Source organism: Microtus pennsylvanicus, chromosome 11, assembly GCF_037038515.1.
Source record: "Microtus pennsylvanicus isolate mMicPen1 chromosome 11, mMicPen1.hap1, whole genome shotgun sequence".
Lineage (NCBI taxonomy): Eukaryota > Metazoa > Chordata > Mammalia > Rodentia > Cricetidae > Microtus > Microtus pennsylvanicus.
In genome coordinates, this window is record NC_134589.1 from 73,767,794 (window position 1) to 73,792,606 (window position 24,813).

At 39.3% G+C, this 24,813-nt stretch overlaps 1 protein-coding gene across 2 annotated transcripts in view; it reads left to right on the top strand.

Moving 5' to 3' along the window:
- Sgcd (sarcoglycan delta) overlaps positions 1-24,813 on the top strand; it is a 526,086-nt gene that overhangs the window by 150,474 nt on the left and 350,799 nt on the right. For both annotated transcript variants that reach the window (XM_075992837.1, XM_075992836.1), the window contains exon 2: positions 22,403-22,591. In XM_075992837.1, the coding sequence (XP_075848952.1) occupies positions 22,403-22,591 (189 nt within the window). The remainder of the gene's footprint in view (positions 1-22,402; positions 22,592-24,813) is intronic.

Consider the following 24,813-nt stretch of genomic DNA (forward strand, 5'->3'; position numbering starts at 1 on the left):
CCTACAAACAGCTTGTTAGTACTTGATGAGGTGGGGGCTGAATGAAGGGTAGATGCTGGGATACCTCGGTTTTCCCATCCTAAAATGGGTAGGCAGAAGGTCACTCTGGTAGTAAAATTTTCAGATTGTCGGCTAATACTTTCTTGCCCCATATTTATCTTGTTGGAGGATAGAACCCGTATGTGACTGACAGCTGGCTTTCGCAGTCTTGAGCAATGGTTCACTCATGTTTTCCTTGTTAACCTCTCTTGGAGTCAGGAGCGATAAAATTGGATAGGGTGGGGCATCTTAAAGAATGTCAGGACTCCCTTCAGGCAAGGGAGGGCAGTTAGAAGTCAAGATGGACCGTGGCTCTCTTCTGAATGTCCAGACAGATTAGGAGCTGTTGTGAACCAGAGCCAAGCACCCACTGCCAGTAACAGAGACAGAGAGTGATCTGGAATGTCATCCCCCTCTAAATTTAGTTCACGTCAAGCTTTCTGCAGAAAGAGGCGTGACATAGCAACTCCAGGTTGCAGGATTGTGCCGAGCAGTGCCCAAACTGGAAAGAAACTCCGTCATTTCTCTTTTCAAACAAGGAAACCCATGAATTCTCTTGACATTTTAAATAGGGTGTGGGGAGGAAGAAAATAAAGGAAAAATCCTATAAGGTCTTAGCAGGGCAAAATGAACATGGAACACGGAGGGAGATCTCTGCACAGGAAAATTAGCACACTTATTAGACTCCTTCGGACACCACTCTGCTTGCCTTCACATGCAGGTAAACCATGGCTTCAGTGCACGAGGCTGGTTTACCTTCTTCACGAGGGAAGACCTTATGGTCAGCCGGCCCTGCAGAGCCTTCTGGAAGTAATCAGAAAGCACATATTGTAAGAATAGCAGTACCCAGAGGGCTCAGATTTCCTAAGCAGGAGAGAACAGGCTCTTGAGGCCTTATTTTAGCCCATATTTGTTCCTTGCAGAGCTATTCCTGCAGGAGCATTGAGTGAAGGGACCAGGTGGTGGACATGAGCAAGTCGCTACTGGGATGAAGCTATTCCAGGCTCTGCTAGACCTACTTTATTAAAACAAAGTTTTGAAAGAGAAAACTATGCTATGTATGCTTTTTTAAATTGGGAAAAAGGTTCTTTTTGTGCACAGATACAGGATTGATAGAAGATTGTGGTATAGGTAAAGTGTAGATGGAAGACAGGTGACAAAGACATGAGTGATGTGGAGATAAAGAGAATTAAAAATAGATTATAATATAAATAGGTAGGTGTATAGATGTAGAAAATAGATTATAATATAAATAGGTAGGTGTATAGATGTAGAAAATTGATTATAATATAAATAGGTAGATAAGTAGGTAGATAGGAAGGTAGGTAGATAGATGATAGATTATATATGCATAGAGAGAAATGACACATAGGCATATAGACTGCTACAGAAACACAGATATGGAGAAAAGGAATAGGTGATTGATAGAATAGATTCATGATAGATGATAACACAGACAGAAGATTAATAAATAGAAGGGTTAGGTAAGAAGATATAATATGCAGGTAGATGATCAACAGAGATGTAGAAGAGAGATGGTAGAGAAATGGCTTGGTAGCTAGATTCAGAGACTGAATTTGAGAAAGAGATGATAAACATGATAGAATAGCTAGATGATACATACATAGAAGGAACAGTTAAGGAGATAAGTCATTATAACTGATAGATACCTAGTGATTGATAGGATGATGGACAGATAAGTGATAGATGCTAGACAGAGAAATAGACAATTGATACGTTTATTATGAAAATTAGCACACAACACTATGAAAGCCAAGAACTACCATGACATTAATCTACTGCTGCATCCCCAGGAAATGGGGTGATATCATTCAGAGAAAGAAGTCCAATGGTGGGTATAACTCACAATCTAAGACCTAAAGCTTACTGAAACATGAGGGTGTTCTGGTGGGGCTACAAGTCTTCCTCTAACTCTTTCTTCTTTCTCCCAGCATTCAGTTTAGTTGTCCCTGCCTATCTCTTCTCTGTCCTATTACAAGCAAAGCCAACTTCCTTATTCATTAACTAATAAAAGCAATACATATAAAATAACTATCTATTCTTCAACTTCATCAAAGACTCCAGAAGCATATAATATTACCTAAGTTAACAGAAAGTGCATTGTAAGCAACTTCTAAAACTCTAGAATTGACAGAGACATTTCACTGCTTGGACAGTCACCCAAAGTTCTTCTGCAACATTGGAGCATGCATCTTCAGCCTACAGGCCCATAATATACATAAAGCAAGAAATTTCAAAGCTAATTTTGCCTATGTTGGCAGTTTGTCAGTTTCTTATGCATCCTGAAGAATGTCTGGCAGTCCCTTTCATGAAACAGGAACTCCAAAGGACTGTCTCACCTTTTTAGGCAACTTCAGCAGTCATTTCTCTGTTGATTCTGCATGTCCAGTTCACCAAGCAGTTCAGGAAAGAGCAAATTCTTGTCCAAATGACTAACAAACTCTATGAGGAGCCTCTTTGATGCCCATCTTCCTCTTGAAATAGATTGGTGCTGCCAGGATGTGTCTCACTATCGTGAAAAGTCCTATGTTCTTTAAACAATTAAATGCTATGTTCTGTAGTCTTTGAAAGAGTTAAAGATTACCTATCTAACTGAAATGTATCTCTATGTATCTAGGAAACCTAACTATCATGACTATAAGCTTGACTATTATAGATGACTATCTATTAACCTATATTTCTTAATTATACATTACATTTTTAAATGAGCTACCCAAACAGAATACCTTATATCAAGACCAGAAATATAATAAAATTGACCTTTAATTTGTATCAATAAAGCAAGATCCATACCAATGCAAATCTCTATAGCATATCCCCCTTTAATTGTAAACAAACAATTATAAACAATATTGGGGAATTTGGGCATAGTTCTCTCCAAACTGCTTCCTGCTTTTTGTTGGGTGAAGTACTTTTTGGGGTATTCACAGCGACATTTTACAGAGTCTTGGTCAATCAAATCATGTTAGTTTGGAATTAATCCAGTTTCTCATCTTCTATGGAAGCAAAGGCAGAACTTCTTTTCCAAAGAAACAAATCCTTAGACACAAATTTTGGAATCAAGATACCTCTAAAATATATAGTTTGGTTTAGCTTAGCAGCCCTTACAATATCTCTCTGTACTTAGCTCCTTCACAGTCAAAACATTCAAAGAAAACACAACAATATAACTCTCTGTGTATATTCCATCTTTACGTGGCTTATTTTTTCTGACTCTATTAATTTTTCTACAAGTTTAATATTATCTTTACACCTTTAGTCTGACATTTTGTACTCTTTTATTTTACATTTACTGTCTTTTTACTCTTCTTTCTTCTATCTCCCAAGCCTACATACATTTTTTTAAACACAGTGTGTCTCCTTTAGAGGTCATTTATGTCTGATTATGTCCTATTGTGTTTCTGAAATCCTTTTCTGTTCAGGAGTGCTTCTTAAAATGTTAAACTGCTAAGCATTGTTACTAAGACTAAGGCTTCTTTGCCTTTTGGCTCAGCCCAGTCTAATATAGTGGGGCAGATGTCTGTTTAACATGAGCCATGCTCACAGCAACATTTTCAGGCACACAGCAGGTCTATGTAGCCATTAAGCAAGTTGTAGCACTCTGCTCACAAATCACATTTAAATGCTCTGTAGCAGAACCTCCCAAAAGTGTCAGAGTTCATGTTAGCAATATGGCCCAGGAAGCTGCCATTTCAAAACTGTGCTCCCCCCCACACACTACTGCAGAATCGGAAAGACATCTCTTAAAGGAATCATGCCTCTGCTTACTTCTAGCAAACAGAACAATAATATGTGTTAAACTATGTTTTTTTTGTGACTAGAATTCCTTTTCAAGCTCTCTCAGGTTTTAAGTTGATTTAGTTGGCACACATTGATGTGCCAATTTGTTGTAAGGAGGCCATTTGTTCATTTCCCAGCCACACAGACTCCCGGAAATAATCGCACTGAAACTATATTATTTAAATCACTGTTTGGACTATTAGCTTATGCATATTTCTCGATAACTCTTACATCTTGAATTAACACATTTCTATTCATCTGTGTATTGCCATGTGGCTGTGGCTTACCAGAAAGGTTTATCTCCAGTGGAGCTACATGGTTTCTCTCAACTCAACCTTCTTATTCCCAGCATTCAATTTAGTTTTCCCTGCTTAGCTCTACTCTTCCCTATCACAAGCTTAGCCAGCTTCTTTATTCATTAATCAATAGAAGCAACAATACATAGAAAGTCTTCCCACACCAGGCAGTACTGGTCTAAGCTTGAGAATCTAAAGGCCCAAAGTCAGGGAATTGTATGTTTACCAACAGAAGACACTAACAAGAGAGGATGTTCCTGACAAATCTGGCTTTATACCACTCCTATAGGCATCTGGAAAGGAATGGCTTTGAAATACTCTGTTTTGGTGAAGTATGGATGCATTAATTTATTCTGTATGTTGGAATTTTGCAGGAGGTTTTAATGGAAAAGAAAGTTTGAAAGCTGGGTCAGTGAAGATTGCATTTGGCCATCAATCCTTCAAACCCTGCTTATAGTAATCTAAGTATTAAAAGGATTGTTTTCACACGTATGGTTATAGATCAGACTTATAAAACCAGTACTATGGCAGGGAGAATTGGTTCCCCTATTTTCACATAAGCTCTATATCCTCTTTTCATTTCTAAGTGCTGTGCCCAAGCGAGGGAAGCAGTAATAGAGCATGAAGGGGAATTATTTGTTCTCCTAACTCCTTTAATCAGGAAGAAATGCCCTTTATTATAGTCTTGCCCTGATGCCTCAAAGCACACAGACAGAACTGGGTCAAAAGCTCTCTAGTCAGGCACTGGTCCTATGGAGTAATACTTCAAGGACTGTCTTTGGCTAGTTTCTCACTCTCTGAAACTCAGGTAGAAACTATAAGCTGAGGTGAAGGATTTTTTTTTTTGACCATTGATGTAAATCAAAGTATTGTTAGCACCCAAAAATAGAGAGTTGATAAGTTAGGTCACAGATAGTATGGGCCATAAGTTCCTGAAATTAAAAGAGAGAAGAGAAAGAAGGAGAGGGAGAGGTAAGAGGAGGAGGAGAGGGAGGAGGAGGAGGAAGAAGAAGTAAAAGAAGAAGAAGCACCAAATACATTTGAAGAAGAATCAAATACATTTGAATTCTTAACCCAAATGAATAAACAATTTATTCTGTTATAAACTCTAGTGTAAAGACATAAAAGCCCCAAGACTAGAGAAAGATTGCTTTCCTAAGATGCGTAGACAATCCTGTACAGAGACAGAGCTTCTGGGTTCTTGAACCTGGTATGGGTTGTGGGTGTACTTTATGTGTTCTGGCTCAGTAGTGATGCTTAACGACACTTTAGAAGCCATATTAGACAGATGAAGAATATAAGGAGGGTCTTAGTAGTAGAGGAATCTTCAGAAGTCACTAATACCCACAGTTTTCAATAACTACTAAGTCTGAAGTGAGAGTCGAAGAATTCTCAGTTCTGAAAAAGTCCTCCCCCTTGGACTCTGTTTAAGCCAAGTCAAACTGAAGGTCAAGAGCAGGGCTTGTGAAATACTGTTTTGACTTTTGCCTACTGCAGGAATACTAGTATGGCTTTGGTGGTAAGTGTCAGAAAGATGTGACACAATGTCTTGAGTCATGGTTTCGCTTACTCTGCCCCAAGGCTGCTTGGGGGCTGTTTTCCTCTGTGCACCATGGAGCCCATTGTCTTCCTCATGGCCTCTGAAACCATGTATGAAGGTGATGGTGGGACTTGGCATAGAAATGGGCTTGGGAAGTGAACCCGACAGTGGCAGTAAAGATCTCCAGAAGAGCTTAGTTCTGTTCTTCTCTGGATCTCGGGTTTAGAATCGTGCCCATGTTTTGCGGGTTCTTCGTGCTTCTCAAAAACCTATGATTTCTTCCAAAAAGGCTCCCTGCTTTCAGAATATCTCTTCATCTGTTTCTCCAAGTCTGGATATCTTGAAGTATTTTGTCCATCTCTGCATCACTCTTTCTTATACTATCATCTCTGTCTTCCTCTGTAATATTCTAGTTAACTTCTTATTGATAAAAATATATTTCTCTGAACTTTAATCCAGTCATCTAAGCAAGAAAGAGAGTGGATGCCAGGGAGAGGAAGCACAACAAATAAATAAAATGACCTTGCCAAATGACTTGCCAAAGAGCAGTAAGGCTGAGAATTGGGCCCAGGCTCCATTGGGCTCCCGAGTATGTGACCTAATACAGCTTTCTTCATCACCCTAGGCCCCAATGTCCTAGCCTTTAAATGGACTATGATAATATCTGCCTCACAATGTGTTGTGAATGCAGAATAAACATAACATGAAGCTCTATGCAAAGTACACATTTACAGGTTTAGGCATGCACATGGTTAATGTTAGCTAATGTTAACTATCAAGCCAACTGAGAAAGAATAAAATAACCGGATCATGATAAAGGCTCAAGATGACCAGCGAAGGCTTTGCTTTGACTTATACAGCTTCCTTTCTGGGTACATTCACTCTGAATATCTCTGCAGATTTCACTGTCCCCATTACTTCACCTTTGCTGCCACATGGAAAGGTGACTGTCCTCATTATTGCTTCAGATTTCTGTTGCCAAATGTGAGCCACCTCCTCTAAAGGAAAGCTTGTAAGCTATGGCCCCTGACCTGACTCTCAGCTGGGCCCGTGGAATTCAGAGGACTGTGTCACCACGGTTCACTTCACGTATAAATCCTGTGAGATTGGTTTGCTAGCGACTCTCTGCTGATGGCTGTACTAATGCTGGGGGTGTGTAGGTGGTGTGGATACAATTGCTTTGTTGTTCTTGTTTTAACCAAGAAAGCAATGGTGCCTATTAAGGCAAGCCCAATACCCCGATAAAGACGATACTGTCAGGGAGCAGGGGCTCTGCCTCTGTGCAAAACCCATTTCCAATTTCTCTGATAGGATCAGACTCAGTTGACTTCCACAGGATGTGTTGGAATGCCTGGAGGCCCTGTTACCACTTGCCAAGGTTGAAGTGGTCAGCCACGGATTCTGCTTTCACTGAGCTCAGAGTTAATAAGTAGCAGGGCAGGGTGAGACACCTTCTTCAAAGCAGATCCTTAGACAGTGCCCTGCTGGAGAAATGCTGATGGGGGTTGTGGACTGGGCATGATGTACTTCATGAGAGAAGATTGCTGAGGGACAGAGTATCCAGGAGCAGAGATACACTGTTCTTCCATTCCAGCGTGTCCCTGTGGCTGCCTTCTCTCTTCTCTTTCGTTAAGATCTTTCTAGCTTTGTCCCTCTCCTTCTTTATTTAGTGCCACCATCACACCCCCATACTTGGTTTTCTCTCTTGTTGAGTACCTGTTCATCATAGGTTTCATCTGCCTTGCTCTAGGGAGCAGAGTACATGTAAGTCTGGACAGCATAACTTTGGCAATGCCATGACAAACAGCAGTTCCAAAATGAACTCTGCACTTTAGAAAGGACTGTGGCCTTCCTCCTCTATGTAAAAAAGCTGCCCACAATATACCGCATACTGTGGATCCCCAAATCAATAACCCATGTGGTGGAGTGTAAATTCATTTTGGCTCACAAAGTGTTTTTATGTTGATTTGCTTTGTTGAGACTGGGTCTTAACTTTGTAACCCAGGTTGGCCTCAAATTGCTGATCACCTGGGTAGGCTCCAGAGTGCAGGGATCACTGTTGTGTGTAGCCGTGCTTAGGTCTCCCACTTCCCTATTCATTTATTTAGCTACATCCTAACAGCGTGAAAATCGGAGTGTCTAGATGACTCATTAAAGCAAAAGCTATGTGTTGTAGTCACACTCTATGGCAGATGGGTTCTGGGCAGCTCGTCTTCCTTTGAGTGGCACATGCCTCCTTCACTCTTCTGTGCTACAAATGAGTGAGAATTTATATGGCTCAATTCTGTGTCCCCCAGCAGGGTTTCTCAGTGGAACTCTGGGACACAGTGAGTCAAAGGAAACTTTCTCAGTTCTCCCGAAGTAGGATTCATTGGGTGGAAGTCAAGGCACCATTAAGCTGTGGTTTAACTCCCCCGAGAACACAGTGGTGTTAAATTGAGTATCTTAGTGAAGAGAGATGCAAAACTTACGCTGGTGGCTAAGAGCAGCAGGCTTGCAGCGAGAAATTGTTCATACAAGCTATCACAAGAGTGGCGGCTGGAGTCAAAAGCTTAAACATGGCAGAAATCAGATGAATCACTGTATCTAGGGCTGAAGAGATGACTCAATAGTTAAGATGGATAAGTAGTTAAATAGTACTGTTTTTATAGAAGGGGCCTATCATTGTTTCCCAAAAACATTCATGTTAGTTAGATGGCTCCAGATGATCCAACATCCTTTTTAGGCTTACATGGGTACCTATACTCACAAGCAAATACTCTGACATAGTTATATATGCAAACACACATAATTTAAAGAAAATAATTTTTTAAAAGAAAGAACATGAGAAGAATTTTGAGAGTGATCAAAATATGTCCTATCTTGTTTACAAGTAAGCACAGATGTCTAAAACCCATTGAGCTCTCTAGTTACTCTCTGCAGATATTCAGTGGGGGTGAATTGTACCTTGATAGACATAAATGCATTTGTAAATGTATACACTAACTCATAACATGGATGCAGAGTATATAATATTTTATTTATTTTATGTGTATATGAGTGTATGGACACTACCTTCAATGTTAGTATCCACTGAGACCACAATAGGCTATCAGATCCCCTGGGACTGGAGTTACAAGTGGTGTAAGCTTCTTGTTGTGGGTCATCTGCAAGCTGCAAGTGCTCTTAACTACTGAGACATCTCTTCTGACCCAAACTTACACACACACACACACACACACACTCATATGTATATGTATGTATACATATATATATATATATATATATATATATATATATATATATATGAAATGATTGAAAGTTAGATAACATCTCCTTGACATAGCATATCAAGTTGCATTAAGTCTCGGCATCACACCTCTTGTTAAGGCTGATTGAGGGAAACTAGTATGAGAAAAAGGGCCCCAAAAGCAGCGGAAAGAGTCAGTGACAGCTCATGCCCCTACTATTAGGAGCCCCACAAGCTTTATTGGTGGTATAGTGGTGAGCATGACTTCTTCCTTGCTGTCCTAATGGGCTGAGGGACTTTGGGAAGAGTACTAAATCTCCCAGGTTTTCAGTTGCTTTGTATGTCTAACTCAGATAATAATAACCATATGCCGGAAGGGTTAATTCAGTTCAGTAACACATTTAGAGCCAGTTGTGGGGACATGGGGCAAGAGGACTACATTCATTTAAATTCAGCCTTGGCTACAATCAAAGACACTGGGAGAGCACGCCCAGGAAATCAGCTAAGCAGAGTTCATGGGGCTGAGAGAGCCTGAAGTAGCCACCACAGAGCCTGCATGGGTCTGCACTAAACCCTCTGCATATATGTCATGGTTTTGGCTTGGTGTTTTGTGGGGGGGCTTAGTACTGGGGGGAGACTCCTGACAGTGGGAGTAGGGTGTCTCTGACTCTTGCCTGGAACCCTTTTCCTCCATCCTACTGGATGGCCTCTTGCTTTGCCTTGTTTGGTTGATGCCTCTAAAAGGACTGCTCTTTTCTGGGAGACAGGGCTGGGCTGGGGGAAATTGGGAGGAGTGGAAGGAGGATAGGGTACAGTCAGGTTATGTGGTATGCGAGATGAATAAATAAAAATTAAGAAAGAGAAAGCTAAATAAATAAAAGTGTAGAAGTAGTGATAGCATACCAGAACACATATAAGTGTTTGCTACAATTTGTACATGTTTTATATTAGATAGCTGAAAGTTTTGTCATACGACATCTTTGTATGTCTACAATGATTAAGAACAAGGAAATGAAACAAGAGTTTAAATGGGAAAGACCAAGGCCTGAAATTTCTGGGAAACGTACTGTTTTCTATTTAGCCAACTTTTACTACTAGCTGCACTGTGACCTGGACTAAGTGCTTGCACATCCCAGTCCCCCAACCCACCTCCATCCCAGAAAGTTTTTCTCATCTGTTAGGGACTTCATGTTGTCCACAAACCCTTCAAGTTTTGGTCTCATCCTTGTATTTGAAATGTGTGAGTCTCGCTCATCTTCCCCTTATGGTACAGCCTGGTTCTTGAGCCACAGAAAAGCCCTGGGACCTTAGCTGTGACTGTTCTCATCTGATTTTGTTCCAAAACATCCATGAGTATTTAGAAAGTACTGGCTCAATGTAGTGCTGGGTGAGTTGAAAGGATTCCCCAGGCAATAACCATGGTAGAGGGACACAGCTTCCTTTGCTTGTACAGATGACAGAATTACATCTGCAATCAGGCTTTTGATGACTTCTATTCAAGAGTGCTCTCACACATTCATCTCTGGTCTTCAACTTGCAATATTGAATATCCCATCTATATGAAGAGTGATTTCTTTATAAACCAGCTCTTCAACAGTTCTTGATATTCTTTAACATCTTTTCTCAAATACAACATTTATGAGGCTACCCTATCCCTTGATCGTTCCTCCAACTCATAAAATATTATTGTGTTTTTATGATGGTTGTCTGCCTCCTCCATCACTGCTTCTTACCTGCAAAGAGACCATGGAGGGGGCCTTTATCTTTGCTCATTGATGTAGTTCAAATACACAGAAGAGTGCCACAGAAGGACCTGAAGGAAAACCAAAACTTGGAAGGTGGTGGCAATGATTATGAACATTTCAATGCATTCCACACACCTTCACAGTAATTGTAAGTGCCTTATCTTGTACTCAGAAAAATCTAGGTCTTTGCCTCACTCTGCATGTGATACAAAGAAAACATGGTTTCTGTGTCCCAAAACTAGCTAAATCCTACTGAGGTTTCTTGAGAATATTCCTGCATTCTTTGGGTCTACTATTTCTTTATTGATGAAATGGTTCTAATTATTAACTTCTCAGAAATTGTCAGGAATGGACACACTCATACGTCTTATAGTTACTAGTACAAATGGTATATCACAGATACCATTCTGTCTAAATAAAAAAATTCCAATGGCATTTCACACTTCCCCTCTCTAAAATGGTGATAAATGGCATACATAATGATACTCAACAATCTTCTGGTTCATTAGAAAAAAGTACTTTATGTTTAAATTCAAGTTATTTGTACTTAGTACTTAATATTTTTATTCTGGAAACTTGCCCTCTTGTGTCTAAAGTTGGTTTCCTGCCTAAATTCCAGAGCTGTTTCCAGGTGCCTCTGTGACAGCAGAACTTTGGAGAGTATATTCATTTCCACATTTCCTACTCCTCTTTCCTCATATGCACTGTCTTTCCTTTGAGCCTCTGCTTCCTCAATGTTGTGCTCTGGGAAATGGCATTCTCATTCTCCATGATGCTTTGCCAGAACCATTATCTGTTTTGGTCTCCTGAACTTTCTCATGCCCTGTCACAGTCAACAGCAGGGTTGCTTAGCTGTGTTTTCCCAATTGTCTCCACATACAATTCTTGTTCCTCCTTCCTCCATCTGCACAGGTCTGGACTTTATCACCTTTCCCCAGAGGGGTCCACAGCTTCCATTCTCATCTTGGACAGCTACTTGCCTCGAGCAATGTAGTCATTTCATCTTGTCCTTACATCTTACCTCTGCAGTAGTTACTGTTGCAGTCAGCATCACAGCTGAGTTGGACTGCAGAGGGCATGTTGTACAAGCCTGCACAGCCTCTTAGCAACCTGCATCACCCTTGTTTTCAATCTCTCTGTGGCCTTCCATGGTCTAGAAAACACCCTTCACACACACCCAAACACACCCAGCCCAAGACCTTGCTCCAAATTTCCTGATTCCATTACTCCACAGCTCCTTATGAGTATTAGCTTGTTCATTCATGTTTCCCCCTCCAAGCCCTCCATTATGAAGTGCTTCCTCTGGAAGAGCCCTTCAACATAAGCAGAACCCCAAACATCGTCCTTTGCTGCTGCTTCATTTTTCCTTCATGAGGTTGATAACCAGATATATATGTATGAAGTTACGTGTTTATTTGTATATCAGACTTTCTGTTATGATGGGATTTCAGAGGTAACTTAAAAGCAGGGAAGATTTATTTGGACTCAAGATTTCAGAGGTTTCTGCCATGATGAAAGGAGGAGGTGACAAAGGAGAATGACATGAAAAATGGGAAGTGGGGGTAATAGCTGTCTCCCCTGTCTCCAGTGGATAAGGTGCTCCTGCCCATATTCAGGGTAGGGCTTCACCGCTTAATGAACCTGTTCTGAAAATGAGTTTCTGCAGACACACCAAGAATTGTGTTTTACTCATCTCTTAAATTTTCTCAACCAAATCAAGTTGATGATCCATATTAACCATGACTATTTCTTTGTTTCCTCCACTGAGACACAAATTCTGTGAGAGTTACGGAGTCAGTCTTGTTGCCAGGTGTCTGCGCAGTGTAGAAACTGCCAAGTATCGGTTTAAATAAACACAGGAGAAAGAAGATTATGCAGAATAGCCTCCGTTTTCATATCTCTTCAGATTTAGATGAATGAACATAAATATCCTTCATCCATACAATTTTAAATGGTCCAGCTGTTAAAGATATAATTTTGAAAGGAAGTGTTATGATTGTGTTTGTAATCACAGTTCTTAAGGGGATCAGGATATCAAGACTTGTCGGCACAGAGAGTGAGAGGTAAAGAATAGCCAAGGATATCTGAAATTCAATCTCAAAGATATAAATAAACAGATTTCTGCATGTTTTCTGTTGCTTAGGAAAAGGTGACAACTTAAATTTAGAAGAGTGTGTGAAACTAGCTCTCATTAGTATAAAAAGGCAAATTCAAACGTGTGTGTGTGCTTTGGATTATATTATAATTATATTATATTATACAAACTCATCAAAAGTTGTACAGTTACATAATTGTACATATTGAATATGGCTTCTCTATGTATCTATCATTTCTAGAATGATTTTTTTTTAAAAGTCCAGTAAAGTGGTTGCCTCGAGAGAGAGGGGTTAAATGTTAGATGAGACATTCTTAAATGTCTGCTCTTTTAAATGCACACATCTGTCTAATTTTTAATAGAAGTTGTTTACTATTTATATATTCCAACTCTCAGGAAGCTAAATGTAGAATTCCTGACTTTCAAATTAACCCAAATATTCATTTTACAGGAAAATGTCATTCTTAGACTGTAGTTAGTCATTGACTTTCCTGGATGAATTTTATGAGGAAAAAAAAGTTGATTATTCCATCAAATCTCAGAGCGACAAGTTTGTTACAATTTTCCAAAGATGTGCCAGATGATAACAATCCAAGACTAATGTTTGTATGGCTGAATGAAAGCAACCCTTAACAGCAAATAGTTTTAAATCAGAAAGCACAAAATTAACATGGATAATAGAAGGCTGTGTGTGTGCCAAGATAATCCAAAATGGTTCATATGCCATAATCAGCTCAGAAAACTATAATGAGCCTGTACAGGAACTTCTGCCTGCTATTTATAAAAACTCATCAGGAGTTGTACAATTATGTAATTTGGGTTTGCTTTTCCATGTTACCAGAATTTTTGACATGAGGCATCACCAAACACCCCACCTCTCTTGATTTGCATCATACTCATTACCAAATATGATAATATGCAGTGTGCACTTCTGCATTTGCCCCTATCTCTATCATGGTGTGTGGTACATATGCTGGCATCTCTCCTTATTCTATAGACTCGGTGCTTTCTCTTTTCTGAACTCACTCCCGTCCAGGCCTTGAGCATACCATTCAGCAATGCGAAGCTTGCTGTGACTGCTTTGGAAACCTGTTTGTCTCTTTTTCTCACCCTAGCTGTCACTATGTCAGACTGGTCTTCTGTGACCACAGTGGGTTGGTTGCCTCTGTTCTCTGTGCTAGGGACCCTGCATGCTTTCTCCCAGGCAGCAGCTAATTCTAATTCTGAGAGTTTCAACAGTTTGAGTGTTTGCTATCTGCCTCTCTTATTAAATTAGGAGGTTGATAGAAGCTCAGATGGGGCAGTTTTCGTCCTTCTGAAGGCCTCTCTGTTCCAGAATCTACCTGTGACTGGTCCACAATGTGGTTAGAAGTTCAGTTTGGGTTTTTTTACCTATGGAAAAGATAGGGGCAGGGAACGTAGTTGAAGGCAAGGTCTGTGCTTTGTTTGCCTCATATTTTTCCATGCAAAATATATAACTAAACAGAACTCTACTCATTTTGTACCCTGACATTTTTTTAATCTTTCAAAAGATTGTGACTGTGGATAAGAAGGTGAGTGCTTACCTGATGTGCATGGTACCCTAGTTTCAATTTCCGGTACTGCATAAAGAAGGATTATATTAAAGAAGATATTATATTTTGAACATATTCTTCCACATACATCTATATCCTCCCTTATGAAAGACAATAATGAGAAGCAGGATGGTCAGCAGAGTCAAACACTGTTAACAAGTAAACTGCCAGCCAATGCCTTTTCCCTGAACCATCCCTCATTAGTAGAGCTAATAGGCCCATCACATTTTGCATGACTTCAAAAAGAAAAATGAAAAAAGAAGGAAGGGAGGGAGGTAGGGAGGGAGGGAGGGAGGGAGGGAGGAAGGGAGGGAGGGAGGGAGGGAGGAAAAGAAGAAAATAGCCGGAAACCTTGATTACATTAATATACCTTTAAATTTTATAGCGCCCCCTCCAATATCTAATACATTCTTACATAACAAATTATAAATCAAACCTTGTAAGTATATTGTAGATCACTCTTACACTTTGGAGACAAGATTTTTTTCTATTAAGAATAAATTTGTTGGAACTAAGACATTTACTGGCTTCTGGCAATAACAAAGCACCATATGTAAACCCACTGAGCACGTTAGCTCTGTGTGTTTGCCTGAGAACCATCCAGCATCCTCTACCTACTCATGGAAGGATGTAAGACAGACAGAAAAGGATTATCCTAAGAAATTCCATGACACCAACTCTGTTTAGGAAGGAGCATCAACAGTAACACTACCATGCAATATGCTTGCCCCCTGTTTCTGGAGGGATGTTGATTCTTATTACAGAAGTATACCCTTCCCTGTGAAGCTGTGCAGCTTCCTTGAGGACAGGGACAATGGATACAGTGTCTAAGCACTGAGGCTGGCCCCAGACTCTGCTAGTCCTTTTTTTTGACTATTGAACTATAATTTTTAATACCTATATAACTTAAAGACTAAGACTTTATATTAGAATCTTCTGCTTGTCCTTCTACATTGTTGACAGGCGCTTCTTTCCCACCCAGTCCAGTAGCCATTTAGTCCCAAAGAAACACACCGAGGCCTACATTAACTACAAACCAGTTGGCCTATTAGCTCAGGCTTTCTTATTAACTAACTCTTACATCTTACAATAACCCATAATTCTTGTATGTGTTAGTCAATGGCTTGGTATCTTTATCAGTGAGCCATTCTCATCTTGATTCCTCTGCATTTGGGTGATGACTGCAGACTGAGCCTTTCCTCTTTTCAGAATTTTCCTATTTTGGCTGACCTGCCTATTTGACCAATCAACATTTTATTAAATCAACACAAGAGACAAATCTTTATAGGGTACGGGACCATTGTCCCACCGCACTATTTTCTTTATCCATTCTTTGTTGAGCAATACCTAGGCTTGTTCTGTAACTTGACTTTGTGGATAGAGCCAAAATAAGCATGAATATGTAGGAATTTCTGTGCTATGCTGACTTATGAACATCTGTACAGCTAGACTTTATCATAGGATTGTTTATAGTTTTTGGAGGCACGTCTGTACTTGTTTCTACAAAGGCTAGACAAATTCACATTCCCAGCAGTCATGTATAATTTTCCCACATCCCTACAAGTATTTATTGTTATTTGTTTTTAATGATACCAATTCTGATTGGGGTGAGGTAGATTTTGCTTTTTATTTCTCTGATATCTAAAGCTTTTGAAAAGAAAAGATATATCCAATGGTCATTTGTACTTCATTTTTTTTTTTTTTGAGAACCATCAATTTATCTCATTCGCCAGTTTGCTGATTTGAGTTGCTTACATGCTTTTTTATTTAACCTTTTGAATTCTTCATGTATTCAGTCACCTAGTCTGAAACTATGTGTTGTTATAACATTAACCATTGGCTATTTATGCCTACCTAATGGTCAAGCAAGAGAACGCTTGCCATATTCATTCCCTGGGAAGCATAAGCCCATGGCTAATTTATACTTGGGGAAAAGGTTAGGTTTAAGTCGGCTGCATTTGTTTGGGAACAGGTGAACACTGAAAATAACCTTCTGAAAGTGTGGAGTAATGCTTTGGATGTAAGCCTTCCCGGCACTAGTACAGCTGTGCTTTGGAAAGCCAAAGACCGTGCATGTGTTCATCCCTTGTCCTTTGAGAGCTGTGTGTTAGTTTACAGTTAGAGGGTATGGTCTACTTAACATTGCTGTGGTTTTCATTTCTTCATTTATTGAAATAACCAGCCATATGAGCCTTTTCTGATGCTATTGGAGGTCAATAAAATTTTATATTCTTAGAAGAGGTGAGCCTGTATTCAGAAATACACATAATGTTAAAAGATTCTATAAAACAACATAAAGAAGTTGTGAAAATACTGATAGAAACTATTCCTGCCTTGTGATTCCTCTTCTTAAATATTTTATCCAGGTATGAATTTCATATATGCCTACAGTGTATTCTGACATCTTCAACCCATACTTCTTTCCTAAATCCTCCAAGATCTCCTGTCACACCCCATCTCCCAACTCCATTCCCTTCTTCTAAATAGCCTGCTGAGTCCAGTTTGTGCTGCTCATATACATGTGTATGCTGGGTTAGTCACTGGAACTTGATTGACTTTCAAGCTTCCCCTTTGAAGAAAACTGACCCTTTGAGCTGATCAATGGTAGCATAAACCTTTAATCCCAGCACTTGGGAGGTAGAGTCAGGTGAATTGTGATGAGTTCTGGGCCAGCCTGGACCACAGAGCGAGTTCCAGAATAGCCAGGTCTATACAAAGAAACCATGTCTCAAGCAACAAACAATAAGAAAAGTGTCTCTCCCTCTCCTAGTCAGGACCTGTTTCCTTAGCTAGGGATAGGGGATCCCCCTCTACTTTCATGCAGGGATGTTAACTGTGCAGGTCTTAGGAAGTCTTGTGAAGACAGCCACAGAAGCCATAAGTTGATGAGTATAGTGGTCCTGTTCTGTCCAGAAGACACTGCTTGATGAGACTTCTACTTACAATATTTCCCCCATATATGTAAGAAAATGCCCTAGGAAGCATATTTAGCTGGATAAGATTTGTTTGTCTGGACAATTCACCATTATGGAGTTATTGAACTCATGGCTTTTATAGAATTTGGAAAAAGTAGTTAATCATCACCAAGCAACAACTATCTATTTTATCACTATTATGGTCTAGGCACTTCTGTGCACTTTGCAAGGTTGTGAATTGGATTTTGATTTCATATACTGCTATAGTTTTCCGTGCATTTTTCAGAAGCCCCAAACTTCTCACTAGGTTCTCCAGGGTTCGGCCTCTTCTGTCTTCATTCACTGTTTTCACCCCATCCATCTCTAGTCCATTTCTGACTGTCTCAAGTCAGACCTGTGGCTCTCTGTGCATCAGAGTACTGTCTCTGCCCCCCATCCCCACACTCTAGGATACTACCTAGTCCTAATTGCAATTCTCCCTCTGAGTGTCCCAGCTTAGACATTACGTATTGATAGTTCATAGTCAGTCATTATAAAGTGATTTTTATACCTTTTTTAAACATACACTAGTTGTATGGTATAGGCACTTAATATTATCTCTTTTCTGTCCTTACACATCTACTTCACTGTCCTGACTGTAAGCTTCATGAAGGCAGAGTGCCTTTGGTTGCTGATCTTATCCTTAGAATATATTATGGAATTTGATCAAAATTCTAGAACTATCTGATGAGCAGAAAAAAATGGATGAAAAATACTTACATAGACAAATTTGATGTGAAAACTGGGGTTAGAAGATGAAACAATTTTATCTTCATAAAGGTATAAAAGGAACAGATGACATTGAGTACTCATCTCTAAGGAGAAATAGAACATTGAGTCATAACATAATCTTGGAAGATAAAAGCAGAGAAAAGATCTAGGAAAGACAGTAATCAGAGATGAAGTGAGTAAATCTGAGCCCACAATATCATGAATGCAAAGGAGGAAAAAATAAAAGAGAAATGAATGCCAGGCAGGAAGGGAAACTGGCACAGCATAAAACTTCAAGGTCCAAGAAAAATGAGCAACAAGAAAAGTTCAGTGTAATTTGAAGATGGATGTCTCTAATAGACTATTTCAGTAGATGAAATTGTCAACAACAAACCAAAATACGAAATCCCTGGGTGTTAATGAGAATAGAAAAACAAATAGGAAGCGCAGAAAACTATGAAGACCTTAGGATTAAATTACGGCAGCTCAGACTCTATCCCTTGGTTCTATTAGTTCTATTGCTTGTTTCTATTCTATCTGATAAATAATAACTCCTAATAACAATGGCTATCCAGCTAGATTTTTAGTTGTATATGCAAATTGTATAGGAGATGATCTGGTGAGTAGTTAGGCACCAGTAAAGTTGCTATAAAGCTATCTGTTGCTTTAACAGCTAATTAATTTGAGATAGCAAATTACATTTCAAAACTAACTAAAATTCTGCAGTAGGGTGCTAGAAAACAAAGCTTCAAGGTGCCTCAAAATCATATAGGATTGAGAAAGTGAAGACAGGAAGATGTTGACCCAGAGAGAAGCAATGGAGATGACGGGAGGCCTGGGTTATGGTTCTATGTCCAGCCTTTGTATGTTTCAGGGCATGCGCCAATCAGTGACACAATCAGCTTGAGGCTTTCTAAAAATATGGTTTCACGCGACACCCTAGAATTCCTGATTTAAAATATCTAGGTATGAGGCCAAATAGTCTGTCTTTAAGACGGATCTCAGGGTGATTTCTTAGGTTTCCTCAAGCATTAGGAACTTCACTTATGGGACATTTGTACTGTCTCTCCTCTGGGTCCATGGCACACCATCGTCTGTAGTGCTTCCCTGGCCACTGATATGTCTGGGATGCTTTCTAGGAAGGAAGCTGTGGAAAGACCCTAGATTGGTGAGTGTAGAAGTTAAATAAATATTTTTAGTGACATTTTAAAGAAAAAAACGTTCTTTATACTTAGAACAAACTTGTGTTAAAGACATTAATAGGTAATTATAATGAGAAAAGAAAATAATTAGTTTTTAAAAGGTGATATGGTAAAAAAGACTAGGGTAAAATTATTAGCAATCAACTGTACTACATCCATACTTCCTGATCACATAGTTTTCAATTGCCTTTTTATTTGACAACTGTTTACTACTGTATTTTGTTTACAAATATTAGGCAGATAATTGTCTCCCACTGAAGTTTTGATGGGCAGTTTTAATTATTAATAGTTGTATTTTTTTAAAGCTTATACTTCTGTATAAGAATATGTGTTGTATATAACTTGTAGACACAAGTAATTCAATTAATTCCATTTAGTGTAATTTTTAAAAAGAAATAGTATTTGTAATTATATGTAGTGAATTTAATATTTTCATGAGAGTAAAGAATTTTTGTTTTGACTAGATGTTTCACGAGAGTACAGAATTTTAGATTTGACTAAGTATTCATAAAATTGAGCTGTAGATTTAAATTTTTACTCGTGAAAATTTCCAGTTGCATATATATATATATATATATATATATATATATATATATAAAATTACAGTAGTAAACAGTTGTCAAATAAAAGGTAATTGATAATTGTGTGACCAGGAAGTTTTGATGTAGTACAGTAGTTGATTATTAATAATTTTATTCTAGTTTTTAACACATATATATATATACACACATATATGTATGTATGTATGTATATATATATGATGCTGCCCACCATTTTGGTCATGACCCCATGTTCAGTAAGTTGATGCCATGAGTTGAAAGAATTATCCCCCAAACACACACCAACAGCAGGAGAGCCATCAATGATGTACCTGTATTGATGCCAAAAATCATGTAAATATATCCTCTACCATCCCAACTGTATGAACTCTTAGTTCAGTTTCCTCTTAATTGAATCTCCAAGGTACCTCTAAGTCCTCCAAAGCTCTAATGTGAATGGAAACCAGAGTAGAGAAAGGAAGAGTTTAATTAATTCCGCTGACAGCAGCCTTTATGATCAGCTCCATAGGAATATTTGACTGCTGGTCTCACAGTACTGGGGCTTCTTCAAAGGTTGTTCAAACGGGCCTGTCCTAGTGAGGACTCAAACCTTCAACTTCATTTGTTGGACAGTAATTATTTTTCTAAGAAAGAACAAGAATAAAGACAGATTCAAAATTGTTTTCCCTATTTGTCTTTAGCAATTCAACATATTTGGATTGGTGATGATAAAAACATAACATCCTCAGCTTATATGAGTTCCTCACCTGGTAGGGAATTACTCCTATGAGTTACAGTCGTTCTTATGTTTTCCAGTAATGCCTTCCACTATAACCTCACCCAGGAAGCTCCTCCCTGCCTATCTTGCTCTTGGTTCATTTTACAGAGCTGCAAATGAAAGAGTTAGGAGTATAGTGGGAATAAAAAGTCCCATGCCAATCAGAGAAGGCCATTAAGCCACTCAGCACGAGATCTGAATCCTAACCCTGTGGTTTGACAGAGCTTTGAAATCTCTGGCCAGTCAATAATGCTGTTGGACAAAAATCACTGCTTCCTGGGACTCAGAGGGTTTTTTGAAGATATTCCAAGGAGCTCTGTTTTCTTGATATTTGACATCATAGTTACAAGATTTTATCTGAACATAGTCATATTATAAAAAGAAGTTTTAAAGAGTAAGCTATGTTTTTCAAATACTTTCAAATGATTAGAATCCCCTGGGCAGAGTATTTTACAGTGGTCTCCCTGAGCCCTACATTCTAACACTGGAGACCAGTCACTGTAATAGTTGAGGTTGAGTGAGGATATATTCCAGACAGATAGCCTCCAGGCTTGTCTATCTATAGGGTAGTAGGGTAGGCTATGGTGTTGCTGGCTACTGGGTATGTTATTGTTATTTAACTAAATAGACTACAGATGCCTTTAGAAATGACACAGCTGACTCTGTTGTGTATGCCCCAAACTAGGAGTTCCTCTTTAAAGTAACCACTGTATTCTGTCAACTTATAACTGTGTATTTAAAAAATATCTTGATACCCATATCTTCACCTGCTTATGTTTATTGATCATATCTTTCCAACCAGTGATCATTCCATACCTGAATAAATAGTGATACTCGTAGCTGTGGTGGCTCACAGAGAAACAGCCAGAGTGAGATGGCAGCGTCATTAGGTTCTCTGCACTTACCTCCAGAGTGCCCCACACGCCAGAACTGCAAGGTTCCTATGCCAAGATTCTTACATCATTCATCTTCTTGCTGTACCAGAAGTCTCCGGTCAACTTCAGAGGGATAACTTCTCTAATCCTCACTGGGGCCTTTTAGAAAATTAGCAAATTGAAATTAAGGGACCTTACAGGTATAACTGTAAGACTCTGAATGTTTCCTTCCTTCACAGAATGACTACATGGAAAATAAAGTCTCATTTTCTTCAGGCTCCCAGGACATTCCTTCTACTTCTGATTGATCTTTGTGCATAACAATGCCAGTGAGTGATGACTCTGCTGTGGCGTTGTCCCCTGTGATACATCTGTGATCTATAGGAGAGTTAGTGGGAGCTGAGTGATCGACCCGAGATCATCTTACAGCACACACTTAGTCCTTGGCTGGCAATTCAAGCACAGTGGAATTTAACACACAGTAGAAAAAGGGGTAGTCCCTATTCTTAGTGAAGGTTTAACAGTCATTTGAAGTTGTTCCCACCAGACCAAAACACGGAAAAGATCTAAAGGTCAGCTACTGCAGGCAAAATTGTTGCATTTGAGATGTTTTGTTTTTCACTCTAAAAATAAATCGCCTTAGTAGTCATTTTTATGGTGTACCTATGCAGTGTTGGGGTTCATTTATTTTCTCAGACTAATTCTACATTGTACCCCAGGACTATGGTGGTCCTCTGAATATTGGGATTCTAAGACTTCTTTAGAAAATGATTTCCATCCTTTCCTTCAAAGATATGTGTGGGTGTCTTACACACATACCAAGGATGAAAGTTGCATCCAATAAGGTGACTGAATTGAGCACCTGGGAGAGCCGATTTTGTCCAGAGAAAACAGACTTTTAGAGTTGTCGGAAAGGTGGGAATGGACAGCCAGCAGCCAGCTGTATCTTTATCAGTTCATCCCCTCACTTTTTCTGCTCTCAGCGGTTTGATGTGAGCGCTTCTCTGTGCCTGGTTTGTTTCAGATGCCTCAGGAACAGTACCCACACCACAGGAGCACCATGCCCAGCTCAGAGGGGCCACACATATACAAAGTGGGGATTTACGGCTGGAGGAAAAGATGCCTGTATTTCTTTGTCCTGCTCCTCATGATTTTAATCCTGGTGAACTTGGCCATGACTATCTGGATCCTCAAAGTCATGAACTTCACAATTGTAAGTAAAACTGTATACATGTATTAGCTCTCACTGAAGGAGAGGGAAGCGTGGAACAAGACAGCAAAGGAATGTGGGAGAGAGGTGTTCTGTGACCCGACGTTTGAGTTCAAGTGAGTGTCTGATCAGGTTGAGGATGAACACCAACATCTGTCTAGCCTCAGTCCATCTCCAAGCTGAGAGTCCAAATTTAGAGGCATTTCTGTCGCTTAAGGTATCTTGTCTGACTTCCCTCTGTCATGATGTTTCTGCTTCCTATAGTCTTTGAGCACTTAAGGAAATAATTCAGAAGGAAATGAAAGATAAAATGAAAGTATTTGTTTTCACCAATTTTAGTAGCAATGATGAATCCTTTCCTCGGGCAAGAATTGAATTGTATAAGTACAGCAGAACTTCAAGAACCATCTCAGAATGAAAGCAGGCAAATTACACCTGTCTGTCTGTCGCTGTGGCTCACTGAAAATCTCTAGTTTGGGGAGGGATATATTTCCTGCTACTGCATGTCATGTGGTAGATGGTTATGAGAGGAAATCAGCTATATATATTTTTTGCTTTGTCTTATTGTCCCTTTAAAGAGATATATGTGTTTTGGTAGAACCCTTTTTTTTCTGGTGTTCAGGTTATTCTATAGATCAGGCACTGACTTGATGGAACTCAAGTGAAAAGAAGACTGTTGCAAAATAACATGTGTGTATTCGGAGGTCTTTTAATTTAGTGATTTGAGTCTGTAGAATCAATATAATTAACTTACTAATGGGAAGGTCACAGATGCTAATCTGCTGCCCTGGGAATACATTTTCTCGTTCTGATGTCAAAAGTTAATGAACAGGCAATTAAACAACTTCTTATTGATGAAGAAATGAAGTCATAACAAAGTGAAATAGAAAGATTTTCCTGGGAAAATCCCAAATATGAACATTGATATTTATGGCATTTTTGAATCGTTAAATTTATTTTTTTGTGCTTGGCTTGCTTGGGCAGCATCTGCTGGTTGGTCTTTTTTTTCCCCCTCCATCTCTGCTATCTGGAAATGACACACCTTGATGCTTTATGGCTGCTTTTATGCATCTCATGTTATATTTACCTCTCCAGAGGACAAGTCCTTGCATGTGTTAGATTTTTATGCATACATTCTATGTGTCCCTTTGTCTATCACTCATAGTGGTGCCCGTTGAACCCTGGGTTAAATGTGGTGTCCAAAACCAAGGCTAGAGATGATCCTGCAGGCTTCAGAATAGATCATTCTTCAAAACTCATAGTTTAATTTCAGAAATATGTAATCAGAAGTTGCCCTCGCGCTCCTTACTCTGTCTTACGGGAAAATGTTTCAGTTGCTTTATAGAATACAGATAGCCTCTTGTATTTAACTCTGGAAGGCAGCACTGGTAAATTTCCATGTGGCTGCTGTGAGTCCCAGGTCATCTGTTCTAGAGTGTTGAGACGCATGATGATCTATCTTGTAGATGCCACTCAATACATACATTTTGGACTGTGGTGTTCTTTATGAACATGCAAGGTTAAGAGAAATGTCTGAGTAAAGAGAAGGGCACAACCAGATTAGATCTAGACTTTGCAAGGGTGGGTGTGATGGAATAGAGAAAGTTTGTAGCAATTTATGTGTGAGAGGTGGCCTTTACCCTGTTTGGTTTGCTTTGAAGTTCAGGTGATTACAATTGACCTTTCTTAACTTGCATATTTCATAGTGTTCTTAAGTTTAACTTGCAAAAATGTGTAGACTGAAATAGGTTTTGCAGTGCAGTATTAAACATGAGAAGACCAGCACTTAGGCATAGCATGGAGAACGATAACTCAAAGGGTAGAACTTATAAACCTTGCCTATGAGTTGGTGTGTCAGGGTAGAGGGGCAAAAAGATAATTTGGAAGAATTTGTGCTTGTGGCTAGTGAGAGAGTTAGATGGTTGGGCTCAAAAGAGTGATGGCATTTGTGACTTCTCCAGTGGAGAAGTCCTTAGCTGAGGACTCCCTTCCCTCCTGTGCTGCTAGAGGCAAGATGCTCTAGTCTGCCATTTTTGTAATTTTTAACTTGTCTGGCACCCATCTCTGAAATTGAAGATTTTAGGGGTTGGGATGGAAAATAAGAGCTCAAACGTTGATAACTTCAATATAAAGCAAATATGATTTGTAGAATGTGCTTCATGAAGCAAGGAGTCATAGAATTAAATATAAATATATAGAGAACACCACTTGCCCTGTGCGCATGT